Genomic DNA, 20077 nt, shown 5'->3' with positions numbered 1-20077 from the left:
GCACCGACACTCATTGTCGTTTTGCTGTGTTGATGTATTTACCACTTTTACAATGTTTACTTGCTTCTGAGAACAGCAAAGGTCTGACAGAACCGGAGCTGTTTTAGCAGAGTGCTGTCACATGTTCGGTGGGAAAAGTGAAATGGATGTGCTGTGTAATATCTTTTTACATCAGGAGAGAAAAATGGTAACAGTTGCAGGAGCAATTCTCAATTCTATGTTCTTACTGATCTTGAGCTACTTAGAGTCTTTCTGTGCCACACATGCCTATTTTGCAAGTGAACGTGACAAAACACAGAAGAACAATTAAACACTTAAGACATTTGCATCATGCTTTTAATTTTTGGATGCAGTACACTAAACAAATGCGAAGTATTATTATCCTTTCCGTTTTATATCTGTTAATTAAATACCTGAGCGTCAATAGATTTTTTTTATAGTACTTAACATTAAATGAAGGCCTAGTATCCACAGTTTTCTAAGTGGTTAGCTCGATTTTGGAAAAATGCACTAAATTAATGAACGTAGTCAGTGTGTCAGACAAGGTTCAGAGATTGATTAAATTCGGTCTTAAGTAGTATTCAGCAACGACTGCAATCAGAAAACTCTAATGTAGAAAAAAATATGCCAAAATATACAGATAGTGTGTGTGTATATATATATATATAAAAATTAGTAACATTCATTCAGTAATTCTGGCAACTTTTGCACTGCAGGAACAGTGTCTGCGCAAGTAATAAAACAAACCTTTTAGATCACAGAGCAGCAAATTTTGGAACATACGCTCTTATTCAAAGCCATTCACAAACTATTCTTGAGATCAATAGCCATTCTGCTCTTTTTTTTTTTTTTTTTTTTCTATTATAATGTGCAACAGCAATTCTATATAAAATAGATGGTAATTCAGGTGTGCACTAGGGAAATAAAACAGGATAATGATTCAGCTGCAGTTACTAATGCATAGCAGTAGAACATGATAACCCAGGGGCTACCTAGATTATCAAAAAGTGTTGATTGTGACAATTGCCTTTTCTGACTTTACAGCATGTTAATAAATGAAACAGCAACTATAACAAAACCAGTGAAATAAGATCACCATTAAAAATCAAAGCGTATTTCTGGTATGATTAAAAACTATTCAAGTACAAAAGAAAAAAAAATTAAACAAATAAGCTGCCTGGATGATGATGATGATGATGATTATTATTATTATTATTTAATATCCTTTCAGTTTTATCCATAATCTAAATGTGCCAATTACAAATATGGGGAAAGTTGTCATAGTAGACTTCTCTGATGTGATAAATAACAAAATAACAAAACAGGAAAATTAGAGACTTCCTGTTTTAAGCTTCCAATTAGCAAAGTATGTAACAGGATTTATCAGTTTCTTCTACTGAGAAGCAGAGAAAAGCAAATCAGGGTAAGGAATGAAGAAACCTACTGCCACGTGGGGCCAAGCCTCCAGGCGTGGTTTCCTGCAAATATTTTCAACACTTTCCAGTTAATAATCAAGGTCAGAGGACTCACAGGTTTAAGTGGACATAATGAATTTCTTGGAATTTCTTGGACTGAAGTTCTACTTTGTTGAGGGTGTGGTTAGAGCAACCAATTTTAAGAAGCAGAAAAATACACTCACCCTTCCACGTTTCTTTGTGTCAGTGAGGACATCTAGAGGGAAATGAGAAGAATTGTGGGATTCTGTATCAAGTACGAAGTAGCATGCCAGTTTATTAAAGGAGGGGTGCAATTTGTAAGTGGATCCTGCCATCTAGTATATATTTCATACTCTGTATAATTTAACTCCTGCAAAGCTGCCATCCAGGGAGTCCCCAGCTCACAGTGATGTAGCTGGTGGCATGCACAGTTAGTCTCTTCCAGGTACGGATTTCCCATTTGACGTGTCCTTGCTGGCCTTGGTGAGCTCCTCTCAGCCACAGCAGGGTGTTGAGGCTCCTCGCAGAGCCCAGTCCTGCAGCATTTCAGCTGCTGCCCTCACTGTGGTGTCATCCAGCCTGGTAATAGGGCTGTTAAACATTACCAGCACAGGTCTCAACCTGCCTGAAAAACCAATAACCTGCTGGTGGCTGTTTTTTCTACCTGTTGAGCATGGCTTTCCGTGCCCAAAATCTGGGTTTTAAGAAGCTTATTGACCACCCATTGAATCCATTCCTTGCTCAGATTACTTCTCTTGCCAGTCTCACTGAAGGTAAAGGCTTCAGAGACGATGCCTATATCATGTTAGGGACTACATATATTGGCAACAGCTGCAGCACCAAGTGTCACAGATGGCATACCTGGGCTGAGGACATTTGCTGACATAAAACTGGGAACGTCTCCAGTATTCAGCCAGCATGCTTTTATATCGTTTATCGTTCGTATGATTTAGCTGACTAAATATGCTTGATAAATCTGGAATCCTTCAACGCTTCACCAGCACATCAGCACCTACTCAAAGCATAGCATCCTTGTGCAGGATGGTCTAACAGTCATAACCGCGGAGGAGGAGAGGGTGGGTTGTAAGTCCATATTACTTCACAAGCCGTAAAGTGAACGCACTTCGTATCTTCTCGCCTATTCATGCAGTTGTTACAGCGAGTGCACCCTGGACGGCACAGAAAAGAACCTTCAGAATCGGTTTGGGCTGGGCTACCGCGGGCACTACCCCGCACCACGCCGCGCCGCCACAAGGGAGCAGCGCTGCGCCGACTGACATTCCCGCCTCAGGCGGAGCCAACGGTCGGGCGCGTGCGCAATGGACGCTCCTCCGCCGCACGCCTGCTCCCTTCCCGCCCTCTTCGTCACGTGATAGAGGTACGGCACCGTCACGCTGCGCGTCAGCTGGTAATGCCGGAAGTACTGCGCGCTGGAGCCGGTGAGCGGCCGTGCGCGGTTGGGGACCGTCTGGCGTGAGGAGGCGGCGGTGGCTGAGGGGCACTGAGGGCGTCTGCTGCCTTCAGGCTCCCGGCTGCGTACCCCGAGCTCGCCGCGCTCCGGGCTGGTCTCGCTTCCAGAGCGGGAGTTAGGGTTTTGTCACGGAGGGCGGGAGGGAGTTTGTCCCTTGCGGTGCCGCAGTGAGGAGGCAGCGTTCCTTTGCGGGGCTGTGCGGGCGGCGACTGCCGCACTCAGGGCTGGCAGCTGGCGGGGCAGCTCGTCTGCAAGGCGAGACGGTAGTAATATTTCCTGGAGGTGCCCCAGGCCGTGGAGGAGCCCTGGGCAGCCGAGCTGGGGGGCAGCCAGCCCACAGCAGGGCTGGGGACTGCGAGGTGCCTTCCAACCCAACCCTGCTGTGATCCTAGAAATAGGGAAAGCTTTCCGTGCTCCAAAAATAGGCTTGATAACAAACCAGATAAGTTCAATGTCTGGCTCAGCTTTTCTGAAAAAGCACCTTAGGTAGTGCTTTGCCTTTGCTCATAGAAAGGAGGTTTTCAGAATATTCTCTATTCTGTAACACAGAGTGGGGTTTTATAGAAAATGTGGGTTTTAAGGTGTTTTTGTGAATCTGGTTTAAAACCTGTAACATCATGATGGTTCCAGAGGATATGTAACTGCTAATCGTGTTCTTATGGCAGATTACGTCCTCCCTCAAGGACAGGACAGGTGTTACTGAAACAGCTGCTCTGTGGTTTTCTGGATATATTTTGCAATTAGACTCATCTGAATGTCTGTATGTTTAACAGCAGATGCAAGAACTTGTACTTTTTTCTGGCTGTTGTTGCCCATTGCGCTTGTTAGATTTCCTGTCAGTTACAGAACTCAGGAGTTATCTCTAAATTGTATTGGTAAACCTTCTTGCTTCAAGCTCACTTTGCAGCTGAACTCTTGTGAAATTCCAGATTTCTGATGTCTGTTTATTCCTCACATTCTCCTTGTGACTGTTAGAAGCCATGGGTTTCTATCTGCAAGTTCTACAAAATGTACCTACAACACATTTAAATGTAACTTGTTGCACCAAGTTTAACGTACTGATCTTGTATAAGAAAGCACTTGAGTATTTGCATGCAAATGCATAAAATTATATTTTCAAAAGTGTCAGTAGATCAGAAATGATTGTCTATTCTGTTCTGTTTACACATATATAGCATAGTGTTTCTTAACAACAGCTCTTTAGGTACAGGAATAGTGGAATTAAGTAGGGTCTTGAAGTTCATTTGCAGTGGATGCTTTTAGGCTAGTGTTTTCAGCTCGTGGTACGTGGCTGCTTGGTGTTGGCATCTGGGTTCTTGGTCATTTAAAGTATTTGACAGTACAGTTTGTTGGGTGTGTCACATACCTGTAGTTAAATAAAATGGAGAAGGAGGATAAAATGAAAACTTATTCCAAAGGCTGAAAAAGAACAATTAAAGATGAGTAGATCTCTCGTTATAATAAAGCTTGTCTGGTGGAGTAGGCATTGACTTCATGTTGCTTTTTGTTATAAATTGGAAAAAGTGCTAATTAATACTTTCCTGAACTTGCTTCTGACAACAAACCAGTAGGAGGAGAAGAGAGTGTTTATGGATTGGTTTCACTAGCTGCCTAATCAAAACTCTCATTAAAAGTTTTATTATAGGCATTTTGGCATGACATGCAATGCAACCTGACTCAGTTATTGCTAATGCCTTTGTGACGCATGACTGTTTGCTTGCCTTATGATGAGCAATCTGTATTTTTTTTCTAGTATTTTTTCTTGAAAAATAAATTCTGTAGGGTTTAATATTTATTTATTTATTTAGTGAAATTTAAACTCGCTGGTTATTAATACGTAAGTATATGTGACTTCTACATCTTAAGTGCAGGAAAAGCAAGTCTTATTAAAATGATCAGAAAATGCCATGCAGCTAGCTCTACTTTGTACAGCCATTGTATAGTCAAGTTTTCAAGAAAACTTTCCTTATGCTAATAGAAGTGATATGAGAAGGTATTTTTAAACAAACGGTGAAAAATTTATGATATCACAAATTCTAGTTATTAAAAATAAAAACTGAAAAGAAAAGAAAAATAAAGTGAAATTAAGCAACAAGAAATGTCACTTACTCTGTTTAAAAGAAGACGTTGTGAGAGAACCATGTATCTACCATGATGGAACACATCAAACATGTATTTTTCTGTTACATTTCACAATTTACCCAGAAATAAGGAAAGTCTTTAAGGTAGGAAAAGGGGATCATGTCTATACTCTTAGAAACAGTAACATGGATTACGTCCAAATAATTTGCTTGAGGAAATATTGTGAAAGGAAAAACGTTACTGTGTCTTTCTGATTAATTTGAGAAATTCTTTCAAAGAAGAAGCTGGTCATTTGGCAGTCATAAAGAAATTAAAAACATCATTTTCTTTTCCCCTGTTCCAAAAAGCATGAGGAAAATCTGTGAAAGCTGTTTTCATTGCACCAAGCTTCTTAAATTTTCAAGGAATAACAGTTTTTTATACTTCACATAAAGTGTGTGTAGTACATAATTTATATATGTACTACATGAAGTGTATTTAAAAGAAACTTGAAGTAGTTAAGTGTGACATGGTCACTACAGAATATACTCATACACCTTATCTGCTTTTACAGAATTCTCTTTGCCTGTATGTTTAATAGTGAACTACAGTCATGGCAGCAGTCAGCAATGAGCCCCACCATCCTGTGGATCCTGGAAGTTCAAAGCTGCAGTTTGCTCCCTTCAGTAGTGCCTTGAACGTAGGATTCTGGCATGAACTAACCCAGAAGAAGCTCAATGAGTACCGATTAGATGAGACTCCAAAGGTTATCAAAGGGTACTACTACAACGGTAGGTAGAAAATGAACGTCTCTCTTAGTAGTTTGGGTTTCTCCTGTTGTTCCTCTAAATATTCATTTAACATGTATAAGGTATTTTGCTGAGACATTGCTAGGATTAGGAGCACTGCTGAATGAGATGGGAATTCTGGTGTGTCCATGGGTGTCTTATAACCCTAGATTAGTTTCTCTAGTTTTAAAACACATGTATTGTAGTTTAAAAGATGCGTGTTGCTTCTTTTTGGCCAGGCGATCCATCAGGTTTCCCAGCTCGTTTGACGTTGGAATTTAGTGCCTTTGACATGTAAGTATGTATTATGCTTTACCCTAATTCATATGTGGAGAAGCTTTCCTTGCATAACAGTAATGCTTTTCCAAGTATGACTTGGAAAAATTCTATAAGAGATCAATTCACTTTCTCATGAACTTTATAACTGCAGAAAGAGTATTTGTGCCTTGGAGTACTTCTCCCTGTTTTTGAAGCAGTGTATTCATCTGAAGGGTCAAGCTTGAAATACACTGACAAGTCTCAGTTTCACTTAGTGTTTATATGTGTTTATATAATACCCTTTTTTCCCACATTTCATAGACACTTTTGTCTAAATAATGATTTCAGTCATCTGATTTCTGGTTAAAGCTTTCTTAATATCTTTATAAACTAAATATTCTTCCTTAGAATTAAGATCTCAAAATAGCTTTTACAATCCTGGTTGTTCACTGTAATATCTTTGAAAGCAGTATTTAACCTTTGACTGAAATTTCCTAATTTTGCTTTTACTCCCAAGGTGAAGCTAGAACAAAGTTGTTCTGTGTATACAACAAAAGTGAGATGAGAGGAAATCTTTTTTTTTTCCATCCAGTTTTCACTTTGAGTTAATTGCCTAAATTAGTGTAACTAACATAGGATCTGGATAAATGCCTTCATAGTCAATGCTTTTTTTTTTTTTTTTTTTTTTTTTTTAGTTGATGGATCACAAAGTTGGGATCTCAGAAGCAAATTCCTCTACTTTCTCAGGATATTAGGAGTTCTAGCAAGGCATAGTGTTTTTTGAGATAATTTCACAGGACACATTTTTATCTAAGAACTTCTTGATGTTATACTGAAAATGTTTTCAGCAAAGTGCATTTGGAAGAAGGCTGTGATATGGAAACATCAAAATGATCAGTTTGGAAGAATGATGTTAAAGGAGTTAAATTAATCAGGTCTATAAAATTAGCTACAGAAAATTTTCCATTATAAAATAATGGAAAATAATCCAGCTACAAATCCAGCTGATGTTACAAACTAGGAAAGATGCTCAGGCATCTGTCCAGATTAGACTTCCTTTGTGGTGTCCTTTTCAACTTAGTTTTTTTAACTGAGTATTTCTTCATGTGTATGAAGTATTGACGTGTAAATTTCAGTCTTAATTCTTTCTTAGTGTAAATCACATTTATCATTAATTGTTTGTTTGAATTCATTTTTTAAAAGTTTTCCTTCAACCTAATTCAGTACTGCCTTGCTAGAAAAACCCAGATTCCTCATGAATTTTGAAAGCATAATGTGGATGCTCTCTTCCACAGTTTCTTATAACAATCCATATTTAACAAAGCATTATGATCAGAAAAATGTTTTCAGTGTTGCTTTCATTAGCTTTTGTTACTATGCCTCATTGTTTTCCAGTTTCTGGACAATTTTTCCCCATAGGAGAGCAATTGTTACTACTATTGATCATGCTGAAGATGTTAGTACACAATTCCCAGTGTTATTTTCTTTTTAATTCAGGAATGCTGCAATACCAGCACGTTGCTGTCCTGCTTTTGGAACATTGTATAATACCAACACTTTCGAGGCTTTCAAGTCCTGTGATAAAAAATCACTTTTGGAAAAAGAAGCAAATGAGGTAATGTTAAAATCAAATCAGCTGGTTGAATGGTAATTGTTGAGTCAAAGCCTGAGCCACTGATTGAGCACCTGGGGAAGGGGTCTGATGAGCCCTGGGAGCACAGGTGAAGGCAGTTCAGCTGTGTGTCAGGAAGGGGTGGAGCCTGGCTGCACCTCTCTTAGACCTCATTGAAGGGCTGACTGCCACTGGGGAAGGACCTCTGGTAGGAGACCCCTTCCTTGTGGGGTTTTCCCAGTGAGCCTAGATCTTCAGACATGGGTGAGTGCTTTTCCTTTCCTTTTGTAAAGCATTTTCATTCATGCTAGTCCCTTTATCATTACACCTTCTGTATCACCATTCCGTTGGGTTGATCTTTCTGATTGTTACATTGGTAAAGAGATGGTTTGGAAATAGCCAGTGAATTGCTTTACAGTCTCTGACCCAAATATTAGAGAGTCTGTCCAAATTCACCCATGTGGTTTGGATTTAACTTATTATGGTGGGAGTTTGATACTTGCTTTTTTACTGTTCTTTGCAAGAGAATAGCAAGTTGATAATTATGCTTGGAGATCTTTTTTTTTTCAGGCTTCTACAAAGCTGTGTTTTAAATGCAATGTGTACTAGAGCTGCCAGTGACTTGCATTCTGTAGATCCAGTTTTTGATTTGTTACAGCATCCAGAAATCAGGAAGTGTCTAGTTTAAACTGAATTACTGCAGTCCATCTATCAATATGACAAAGTGATGGGAAACAGCCAGAAGTTTGAGATAAGGCAAGAGAAAGGTGACTGCCAAAGGAATGGGCTTATCTGCTTGTTCTGTAACCAACTAATTTAAATGTCATGGCTTAGGGAGAAGAGCAAGTCTAACAAAGGCAACCTTTTTATTTTTGAGGTGCTATACTTTGACTGGTCTTTGATTCCTTGGATTAGATTTATTGGCTGCCTGCTGTCTGTGGGTAACAAAGCTTTCATGCATATCTTCACTCAAGGCCTGGTGTGGTGTAGTACTTCCAATTAATGACAGGCACAATGCAGTTACTTTAACTGTGTTCAGAGAGTTGAGGAACTCTTAGAGGTCTTATACTCTTTTTCTGTTTGTTTCTCAGTCCTTTCTCTTCTTTCTATCAACTATCAATTACAGATATGGGAATCAATAAAATCCGGAGCTGCACTTGAAAACCCTCTGCTCTTGAACAGGTTCCTGCTGTTGACATTCGCAGTGAGTAATGATAACATATCTCAGAGCATTGAAATGGAAATGTAGTAGTTTCTTCTTAGGAGAACTTGTGTATTTGTAATACCATATTCATGTTATCAGGGTCATTCTCAGACATTTTAAAATATCTCAGAACATTAAAAAAATTCTGAGGCCATTCTCATGTACACATGTAAAAGATTTTGTAGTGTATTCTTTAAAAAATGCAGGTACCTTCTCAGATTGCAAAATGTATCTGAATGACTGCCTTACAAGTATTAGTAAAAGCAGAGCAGCTCTCACATTTAACATATTTGCAATTTTAGTGCACAAAGCTCTGTCTAACACTGAAGTATTGTCCACAAATTGTCTGCTGAAGTCCTGATTAGAAGGGTATGTAGAGGAAAGAAGTCTAGTATGCACGGTTTTCTTTCAATTCATGACAGTGACTTGTCAAACAAGAACTATGGTTAGTACAAATAGAAATTTCCTTTAATTTGTTTGTTATCTAATCTTGGTTTTTTGTTTTTGTTTTTTTTTCCAAGGATTTGAAAAAATATCATTTCTATTACTGGTTTTGCTACCCTGCTCTCTGCTTCCCTGATGGAATACATATAGTTCAGAAACCAGTATGTCTTGGTGACCGGTTCTCTTTAAATCAGGTATTCTAAATACCAAGTGTTATGAACTCTGTAGCACTGAGTAGATTTCTTGCCATAAAGCTTAGTGTTTTTATTAGCATGTACTGGATTTTCAAATCCAATTCCTTTTTAAAATCTTCTCTTTTCTTATTCTCACTTGTAGTTTACCCCTTTTTTTCCTGTACAAAATCTTTCACCTTAACATTGCCTCAGCTTTAAGTTAGATGCAGGCATGGCAGACAGCTCTTGAGGGGAGGTAGTTACATGGCTGTGTGTATGGGAACTTCAGAATCATGGCCTGAACCACTGATTGAGCACCTGGGCAAAAGACCCTGGGAGCACAGGTGAAGGCAATTCAGCTGTGTGACTGGAAGGGCTGGAGCCTGGCTGCACCTCTCTTAGGCCTTGTTGAAGGGATGACTGCCACTGGGGATGGATCTCTTTCTGGAGATCCCTCCTTGGTGAAGCTTTCCCCTGTGAACCTGGAATCTTCTGATCCAGGTGAGCAATCTTCTTCCTTTCTTTTATAGCACCTTTCTATTGTGCTGGTCCTTCTGTCATTGCACCTTTGTTGTAATGCCTTTTCCATTGTATTTATCTGTCCAATTGCTACACAGTATTTTTGAAACTGACCATTGTTTAATGAAAGGTTTTAAAAGGAACATTCTGTGAGTGATCAGGAGAAATGACAAAATTCTTAATAAAATGTAAGATTTGACAAGAAAAATGTTGATAGGGAATAGTTTTTTAGAGCATCTGACAATGTTTTGCAGTTTGTTTCTTATTTCATTGTGAGAGGACAAAAAGTCAAATTTTCCAAATACCTTTTTTGACTGTGACAGAAGTTGATGTGAAACTTGGAGTGTGTTTTTGATGTTGTAGTAGTCCATGAGAAACAGTTTTCAGTTCTTTCCTTCTCCAGTGGAAAATACTTGCCTCATTCCCAGAATGCCCTTATGTTACTTCTGTAGTCATAAGCACCGTAACAGTGTTGTCATTTTCCAGAAAATTTGGCTGAATATTGGAAATGGATGCCAAAATAAACAGAGTGGTGAAGTCTCTATGGTGTTACAGTGTGATTAATGTTTGCCAACACGCAAGACTGCAAGAGTACAGGTCTTCTACTTTGGAAACAAATCAGAGAACTTTTGCTAATAATAGAGGGGTAGACTTACTTGCTTATCAAGCTGTTGTAACTGTTAGAATGAGCTTTCATTTTATGGTTTTGTTTTTTTTTTTTTTTTTCTGTTGGTAGATCAGTTTGCTGCAATGGTTACAGTGTACCTGTTTCAAATTTGTGTTGACAATTGCAGCGTTAGCAACTCACTTTTTAATCTATTATTGTGGTAATAATAGACTTTAAAATTTCAGAATACACTGTATTCTGTAATAACTTGGGTGAGATAGCATTCCTGAATTCTGTAGCAATTGCACCGAATCATAGAATGAATCACAGAATGCTCTGGCCTGGCTTTGAACGCTTCCAGAGACGGAGCATGAGGATACATGTCAGTGTTTCCTTATAGGAGCGTTACAACTATTGGTTTCAATTCTTTTTGCTTTTAGATTCAAGCACTTCAGAAAGCGTATGATGAACTTTGCCAGTCAGAAGGGGTTACAGCCTTTCCTTATTTTTTAATCAAGTATCATGACAATTCAGTGGTTGTATCTCCACTCAAAAAATGGGATGGTTTCTTTCAAGACCAAGAGGGAAAGGTAATGAGTATTTTGCATCTGTTTATAACCTGCACGTACTTAATTTACAAGTGACTTGAAACATACATGTAATACTGAATTGGGCACACTTGTTGGCCAATAAATGCACTGGGTAAACAGCTGATGACTGGCAGCTTGGCTTAACTTCTGTGTCAAGAGTTAGGTGTTTACATCCTTATCCAGAAGCCAAGTTGTATCAAATTAATGGGCAGCTTTAAGTCTGAGTTCTGGGTGCTCTTTTTGCTAAAAACTGAGGTTTTAAAAAGTAGTGTAAGTGCAGTAGTGGGTCACAGGCAAGCGAGCACTTAATTTATATAGGGATAGTTTAATGCAAGATAAATCTGTAATCATTTGGAACGCATTTCTTTGTTAATGTTCTTTTTTGAAGGGATCTGCCAAAGAGCTATCAGATGCAGTTTCTTGAATGAGGTGACTCTGAAATTTGTCAGTATTTCCATGAGCCAGCTGAACTTGCTCCCCTAGAAGAAAAATGTATTTGTTGCTGCGTTAATGTACTGCTAGTTTATTGAACAAGGTCAGCTTTTTAACAGGTCTCATGCCTTCTTGAGTCAGCAAGTGCAAAGCAGCAGCAGTGTATGGCTGGAGGAGGGACAGGGGAATGGACCCTTGCCTCCCCTGTGTTTATGCATTAGATTTTGTCTAATTCATTTCAGACTGTTCCTAGAGGCACCTCACTGATGTAGAAGAGTTGCTGCAAGTTCATCAATAGGTGAAGCAAGAACTGGGAAAGAAGAGCTCTGTAGATGTGAGAGAGACAGGTAGCTCTAGTGATGAACAAGTTCAAATTTTCAGCATATCTAAAGGCAGACAGTGGCATCTTTCTGACTTCTGGTTATGTTTTAGTTCTGCACTGAATGTAAAGTAATCAAGTTTAAGTGCATCAATTAAGTGCATGGTATTACACTGGTTGAAGATGAGACAAAGCATCCAGTTCCTTATATATTGTATCTCATCTTGAAGGGTTGGCTTTATGCGTTATTTTTATATTGTTTTTTTTTCTCCTATTATTTCATGCTGGATTGACCCCTTTCAGTTTTGGGTCATCCCAAAATCGATGCAGAATTTTGTTTAAGGAACAAGGCTTCTGTTATTGGGCTCTCCTCACAATGCCTTATTTAAAGCAAGCTAATATACTGTAGTGAAATATGTGAATGCTCATGAAGAAGCTGAAGTGAGAGCTTTGAAAGCTCTAGCAAATGTTTTACTGAAATCTAGTGGGACCATGCAGAAAATGTATGTAAAATATGTATGTGGTCATTGTGTGTACAAATATTTTGCATTAAAAATGCCAGGTAAGCTTTAGTGTGAACTGAGTATCAGTATTAATAGATGACTTCTCAGAGCACTTTCATTTGCAGGTGACAGTTGGAGTTTATGATCCATGTAATTTATCTCACTATCCAGGATGGCCACTGCGAAATTTCCTGATCTTGGCATCACATAAATGGTATCTCTTTTATTATTTTCCACAGAGACATATGCTATTGATTTGTATCAAATGAAGCATTTTTTCATCCATGGCAATTTACTTGCATCATGCACCTGAAGCTTAACTTTAGTCTCAAAAATATGCAAAAAAATGTATGAAGGAAAATAAATAAAAACCCACAAAAAAGGCAAAAACCGACTAGTTTTGACTTCGACATTCCTTGTATTCAGTGATTCAGGATTTGCATGTTACTGTTGTAGTGGAACTGTTGTGGCATGGCACCTGGTGAAGGGGGTGGCTGGCCCAGGAAGCACAGGTGCAGGTGGTTCACTTGTGCTTCCTGTGTGACCAGGAGCGGACCCTGGGTCCACCCATCCCTGGGTTCATCTAAGGGCCAGCCTCCAAAGTGAGGACATCATCTGGATAAAGGCCACTTCCTGAGAAGGAGTGTTCTTAGCCAGAGTCTCTGGTCATCGACTGGGCAAGTCATTCTTTTCCTGTCCATGATTACTGGTATTCCTAATGATACTTTGCCTGCTATCGCAAGCAGCTTCAGTAACACAAATGCTACAAGCAGTTTCAGGGAAGCAAATCAGGAAGGAGAAAAGCTCAGGTACAGAATTTTCTGGACTGAAGGATGTATAAGTACCCAGAGTGCTTTATACATTCTAAGGTTTGTTGGTTTTTAGGCACTGAAGCTCTAATTCTTTGACTTTTGGAATTGAATTGGGAGGGGGAACAAGGTTATTACATCAAGAACTAAAAATAATTCTTACTTTTGCTTTGGGGAAGTGCAGGTATATGTCGTGTTGCTTGATATGTTTTCTGATATGGTTTGTCCAGCAGCACTGAATAAGTGACAGAGGACATACTGTTTAGTGTCAGTTCATTGGAGTTGTCTCAGCAGAGTGTGATCGTTTACATGTGCTAAACAACTGTGTTTATAGCCAGTGAGAGCAGTAGCGTTCCACTTAGAATCTACAAAAGACTGAAATTTTGTGTAGTAGAGTTAAAATAAGTTCCTTTTTTATGGGGGGGGAAAAAAAAATTCATGTCTCTTTGTGTGTTTTTTTTTTTTTTTAATTGCCAGGGGCAATATTCTCCAGTCAATTGAAGTGCTCTGCTTCAGAGACAGGACCATGCAAGGGGTGAGAGACATAACACACAGCATTATCTTTGAAATAAAACTTCCACAAGGAGCATTTGGCCCAGGTAACCCATTTAAAAGAGGAAAATAAATCCCTTTTCTGTTTCTTTCTCCCCAGTCACTATGAAGATAGGAAAAACAAGATGGTGAAATCACTGCTTACACTAAGTTATTCCAAATAAATTGAAAATTATTTGAATGTTCTTTAAAAAACAAGGGTGAATAGGCTTCCTTATTGAATTAGTAACAGGATTTGCAGGATTTAAGGAGAACATCTGAGGAAAAAGTTATTGTGGAGATATGGAAGTCAGGTAGCAATTTATAGTATCTTATATGAAGTGATTTTAAAAAGTCTTAAATTTCTACAAGGTCCCTTTGCACATGCTTATGATAGTGAATCTGTGCGTATTTTTCTGTTTACTTATAAAACAGTGGAATTCAGTCCCATTATGAAGTAGACAGATGTATTTTAAAGCAATCAGTTTGTCACATTAGTACAAACTCAAACTAAATTTCTGTCTGCTGAACAATCTGAACTATTTTTCTACCTTGCCTAAGAAGTTCTGGGTGCTTTACATGCAATAGCTGTGAAGTGTTTAATTATTGTAGAAATAGCATGTGTAATTCTCTACTGAATTTACAGATAGAGCCTAGGGATCATGATGAGGTGATTGAACTGCACGAAACTTAGTAGCGAATTCTGTATTTACTGAGAGCTAAACATGCTGATCTGTTTTTCATTCAGGATCACTAGGCTTGGTGAGGAATGATGATATTTCCACCTTAGGTATAAAGCAAGCTAAGCAGGCAAAAGCAGCACATTAGACATCTGGTATTAAATCCAGCAACACTTGCATAGCTGCATAAACTAGATTAAGGTGCAGCTTGTTTCCCTGAAGGCTTAATTTTTTTCCAGTAAGTTTAAATCAAACAATTTTCTTTTCCTATCCTGTGGTATTAAGGGTTTAACTTCTTTTTCCTTCTTTCTTCATGAAACAGATTGTCCAAAAGCTGTTGGATGGGAGAAAAACCAGAAAGGAGGCATGGGTCCAAGGGTGGTCAATCTCAGTGAGTGTATGGATCCAAAAAGGTTTGGTTTTCATTTTCTGAATTTCTGTAGTTTCTTTTCTTGGGTTTTAGTGATAATAAGTTGAAATGTGGAATGCAAGAATTCTCTCAATCAAGGCAGTGATGCATACACTAAATGTTTTGAAGATTATGCAGTAATATACATATTGTGTGATCTTTGGTTCTAGTGTGGATTTGCATCTTGTTAGAGCAGAGTGCACTGTGAACAGCAGATATTTCTGCAGTTTGTGACTAGCTTATGTGGAAGCATATATGGAGCAGGGGGGTATAGCTGAATTCTTCCATTCTTCAGAAAAAATGGCATCCACTAACATTTATTGACGCTTGCTGAACATTTATGGAGACCAAAGGTGGTTATTATTGCAGTCAAGCTGTGGGTGGTATGTTTCTGCAGTTTTGACAGCAGTGTGAAAGGGAAATAGGGTAGAGAGATGGGTCTAAAAGAACAGCAGCAACAATCTGATGAGAAACAAACTAATTTACTAAATTAGAAATCGGAATGCAAGGAATGCAACGTACTATAGTATGATATAAATAGAATTGGAGCTAATAAATCAAATGAGTGTCTGAAAGCTGAAGGCCTTATCTGATGGTGAGGTGAGATGATCTAGGGAGCTCATGTGTTGCTGAGATCAAAAGGGAAGGTCAAGTGACCTGTGAATGTCTTTTATATTTTGCTCTGACTAGAAATGGTAATGGAACATCAAACAGTCCTGTGGGGGATGTATTACTTCTCGGGCAGGTACCCAGAACTGGAGCATTAGGTCTTTAACTCCCCATGTACTACATGATGTTATGATGTGGAACACCGATAACCAAGAATCATAAAACCACAGCTGTGTCTTAATCAACTCATCCATGTGAATTGGCAGATTATGACCAGGGAACTGCTTACAGAACTGAATAACATCTTCAGTGTGTTGGAAGCAGTGGTGGTAATGTTGAAATATCATAAAGTTTGTGCCAGGTGGATCCCATAAGTACTTGCTCAGGAACAGGAAGAACACCATATACATGTTTCTCAGGACTTACGAGGCTGGATTGCATTCTTACTGGTGAGATTTGGTATCACCATTTTGAACCAAAGTCAAAACATCAGTCCCTGGAGTGGCAGATAAAGTAAAGTGGTGATCCTTCCAGATTTCCTGGAACCCTGGTAAAGCATCATCTCTGATGGCTGCATCACCATGCTGACTAAGCTGAAGGCTTGAACTTACGGAATCGGGCCAGAGAAGACAACCTGAACAGATAATATCTATTCAGGCTGATGAAATATGGTCAATGTGGCCAATGTTCTCCTAGCAATAATGCCATCACAGCAGCTATGAAACAGGGGATCATCTCTGCTGGTGCAGATCTTGACAAGCACAGCATGCAGGCTCTTGTTCATTGCTTGCAGACTTCTCCTATGGTTGTTACGGTAGTGATTTGCTATTCTTTTTTAAGCAGTGCGGAGTTTTTACAAGAACGTTGTTAAGAGATGTTTAGCCAATGCATTCCTTACAAGAGAAAGTTTCAAAGAATATATCTGGTATATTTAATAGCTAGTAAGCAATCTGGCAAAAGAGTAATTGTGTTATGTATGTACCTAAATATCTCAATGGCAGAACGGTTAGAAGAATTTATAGCTAGTGCTCTTCAGAACATAGCGTTGTGTTGTCTCACAAGTGGATGAACAACAGAGAAAGTTGTTTCAAATGTCTTTTGATCTCCACCTTAAGTGGTGATGAGCCTTTCAGACTAATTCTTTCACATTAGTTAACACGTTGAATTGTTTAGGCAATGTATTGATGCTCTTGCTGGCATGATATATTCTGTTCTAAGCTGAGATATGCTTCACTCTTCACAAGAAAGTACAAGTATTCCTTTATTCTCTCTATATATGCAACAATGTTTTATGTACATTCTTTTGCAGAAGGAAAAGCTCAAATTAGATATGTCAGCCTAATGATTTCTATTTCTTATTAGGAAAATAAAGCAGTCCCTTCTCTTGGCCTATTCTTCTCCACAAGTTGTGTATTCTTGTTGCACCCAAATGCCTTCATATAATGGAAAGATGGTAGAACAGTAGATCTCAGAGTTAGTGAGTTTGACCTGAATAGGAAAAATAGAGATCCAGAATAATAACTTAGGAGACCAAATAAAAACACAGCTTTGTTGTCACGAACAGCAAAATTGAGAGAAAGGCAAAAGGTAGCTGAAATCAAGGTGAGAAGGAGAAGGTGTTATGAGAACTACTGGCATGTGCCTTGAGGGAATGGTCTATTCCACTTCTTTCTTTCCTTTTGGGGAAAAAAAAACCCAAACAGTTGAAATAGGTCTTTGCTTTGTTTGGGGAAAAAAAAAAAAGAAAAAGAAAACCCCATAATATTCATCAGTGTTCCTATTTATTTTGTGGTGTAGGTTAGCAGAATCATCGGTGGATCTTAATTTGAAATTGATGTGCTGGCGGTTGGTCCCTACTCTTGATTTGGAAAAAATTGTGTCTGCCAAGTGTCTGCTGCTAGGAGCTGGTACGCTGGGTTGTAGTGTGGCAAGGACTTTGATGGTAAGTCTTGAGTTAATCGTAAAAATCTGCTGTTTATCAATAGTTCTACCACTTTTTGAGCAGCTGCCATGGCACATAAGGAAAAAGTTGTAGTCCTGTATATTAATGTATGCATTATAATTTACATTACAAATTGCAGGGAACATCTGTAGGGAATGGAAATGGCTTGGAGTTCTGCTTATAGTAGAACAGTAAGAGAAACTTTGCATGATAAGAATAGATACTGAATTTACATTTAAAGCATTGAAAAATTCTGGAACAAATTAACAAGCTCATAAAATCAAATTCACAATGAAGCATGGGAAGTAGCTGTGTTGATCCTTACTTCCAAGAATCCTTACCACATCTCACTTAATGAAGTTTTGAGGGGTTACTGCAGAGTAATAAATTTAGACAGATGAAGTTACCTGTTCTCTTAATTAAGTGCAAGTACAGAGCCATTGCTGTGAATAGCTTCAAAAGCTGATCTTTGTAGAAAAATTGAGCAAAGTGCCTTTTAAGTTTCTGTCGTTGGAGACTCAAAATTGTTTGACTAAACCCATTGTATTTAATATATTAATTAGTTTCTTGCTTAGGGTTGGGGAGTTAGGAAGATTACATTTGTTGACAACGCAAGGATTTCATACTCCAACCCAGTGCGACAGCCGCTGTATGAATTTGAAGACTGTCTCAGTGGTGGGAAGCCTAAGGCACTTGCAGCTGCAGAAAGACTTCAGAAAATCTTCCCAGGAGTGGTAAGATCAATATTTAAAATCTCCTAATAAGAGAGTAATAGTGACTTTAACTGTGCAGAGTTCATTTTATCATTATTAAGACCTTCATGTTGATGTGGTAGCAGACCCATCAACTGTTTGTGTTTTTTTTTTGCTTTGGAATTGAGATTGCCTTTGATAGAGTGGTTATGCTTGGCAGAGCTTAACTAACAAGCAGTATCTTGACCACTGACATGAACAAGTAAATGGGTAGTGCATATTTACTCTGCAATTCTGTGTTTAAAATACCCTGACTATGTTACTAATCAGAGTGCTGTTGATCTCTAGATAGTGAAACACAGACTGGTTATGCTCCTCGTGGTTAGTGTTATGAACAAGCTTTACAGAAGATCCATTCCAGAGATTTGAGGTTCATTTAGTTTGACCCGAGGATTGCTCTGTTTTTGTTTTGCTTTTATCTGTGGTGATCCTATTGTTACCATTACTTTGAATGTCAGTACTAGTACTAAGCAATTGTTCAATGAATGTTGGATTATCAAACAATGATCTTTAATATGAAAATATGCTAGGCATTTCACTTCCGGAACTTCTGATAAGTCATGAAAGAATATGCAACACCTCACAGATTTTAACCTTGTTGTGCTACATTACCACTGTTTTTTGGTGATACTCAGTTACAGAAATATTTAATTGATTCTGCAACAGGAACAAGCTTTTTGAGTGGCTGTGTAATGGAAGCCTCCAGTTATCCAAAGCCTGGAGTCACAAGCCTCAGAAGTTACTTCCTTATATATAAAGGTCGCATATGGATTTAATTACATGAATTACATGAAAATCACTCAAGACTATTGTTTAGAGAGAAGAATGAGCAATAATTCTTATTTATCATATTGTAACGGAGTTGGTAGTTGGTATCAGAGAACTCTAGTAGTTGTGTGTCAAGTAGCTGCGAAGATAATCCAGGATAATGATTTTGTATAACTTAACAACACAATCTTAATTGTGAGCAAGACCTTTCTGCTTGCTTCATCGTTGTTTGTTCCCTTTGGGACTAGAAGCAGTTCAGCTGTCTTCTGGAGCTGATTTGCTAGACCTAACAAGCCTCCTGATGAGAGATGCAAAGAGTGAAGTTGCCTTTCTGCCAAACCGTAGCACTTTAGAATAATTCTGTTAAGCCAAAAGTTTGTTTTAACATGCTGCTGTTTTTCTCTGCCTCCATCCAGAATTCAGAAGGCTATAACATGAGCATCCCTATGCCAGGCCATCCAGTGAATTTTTCAGAAGTAACAATGGCACAGGCTCGGAAGGATGTGGCTACACTTGAAGAGCTTATTGATGCTCATGATGTTGTTTTCCTACTAATGGACACTAGAGAGAGTCGATGGCTTCCTGCTGTTATTGCAGCCAGCAAGAGGAAGGTATTGTAGCAAATATTGCTAATAATCTTATCACTGCATTTCAGCTGTTGCATATAAATCAGCTGTGTATACCTAAAGAACTGTATGGGAAAGCAAAATGAATGACCAGCTTGTTATGACTATACAGAAATTTCTCTTGTTTTCTGTAACCTCAAAGATTCTGTATATGACAAAAAGAGAATGTTGAAGGGAAAAAATAGAAACCTGAAACATGGGATGATACATATCAGAAGGTACCTCTGAAGGCTGTCTGATCCAAATGATTGTTTGGTCTGGGACCAAATTACAGCATATTGCTTAGGGTCTTCTCTCCTCAGTGTCCTTTAAGAATCTCCAAATGTAATTTCATGTAAGAGAAGCAGAGTAGTGTGGTTTAACCCAGCAGGTGGCCCAGCACCACACAGTCATTTGCATACTTCCTCCCTTTCCCAATGGGATGGAGAAGAGTGTGTATAAAAAACAATTAGAACTCATGGATTGAGTTTAAACTATTTACTAAGAGAAAAGAAAGGATATTTTATGTGTAAATATTATAAATTAAAAAGTAAA

General features: G+C 38.5%; 1 protein-coding gene across 5 annotated transcripts in view; it reads left to right on the top strand.

Moving 5' to 3' along the window:
- Positions 1-2796: 2796 nt before the first annotated feature.
- The window catches only part of ATG7 (autophagy related 7), an 87244-nt gene continuing 69963 nt past the window's right edge, over positions 2797-20077 (top strand). For 4 of the 5 annotated variants that reach the window (XM_042823863.1, XM_042823862.1, XM_042823859.1 and 1 more), the window contains exons 1-13: positions 2803-2875; positions 5543-5759; positions 5996-6050; positions 7512-7629; positions 8753-8830; positions 9352-9468; positions 11014-11163; positions 12543-12631; positions 13704-13825; positions 14760-14850; positions 17253-17397; positions 17973-18131; positions 19334-19528. In XM_042823863.1, coding sequence (XP_042679797.1) covers positions 5582-5759; positions 5996-6050; positions 7512-7629; positions 8753-8830; positions 9352-9468; positions 11014-11163; positions 12543-12631; positions 13704-13825; positions 14760-14850; positions 17253-17397; positions 17973-18131; positions 19334-19528 — 1497 coding nt within the window. In that variant the 5' untranslated portion in view covers positions 2803-2875; positions 5543-5581. Of the gene's footprint in view, positions 2876-5542; positions 5760-5995; positions 6051-7511; positions 7630-8752; positions 8831-9351; positions 9469-11013; positions 11164-12542; positions 12632-13703; positions 13826-14759; positions 14851-17252; positions 17398-17972; positions 18132-19333; positions 19529-20077 lie in introns of all 5 variants that reach the window. The other variant, XM_042823860.1, reaches the window with a different exon arrangement.

The sequence above is a fragment of the Centrocercus urophasianus genome, unplaced genomic scaffold (genome assembly GCF_019232065.1).
Source record: "Centrocercus urophasianus isolate 14NV4802_14NV808 unplaced genomic scaffold, USGS_Curo_1.0 seq_22, whole genome shotgun sequence".
In the NCBI taxonomy this organism is placed as follows: domain Eukaryota; kingdom Metazoa; phylum Chordata; class Aves; order Galliformes; family Phasianidae; genus Centrocercus; species Centrocercus urophasianus.
The sequence above is the reverse complement of the archived record's forward strand: the minus strand, read 5'-3'. Positions and strand labels throughout refer to the sequence as shown.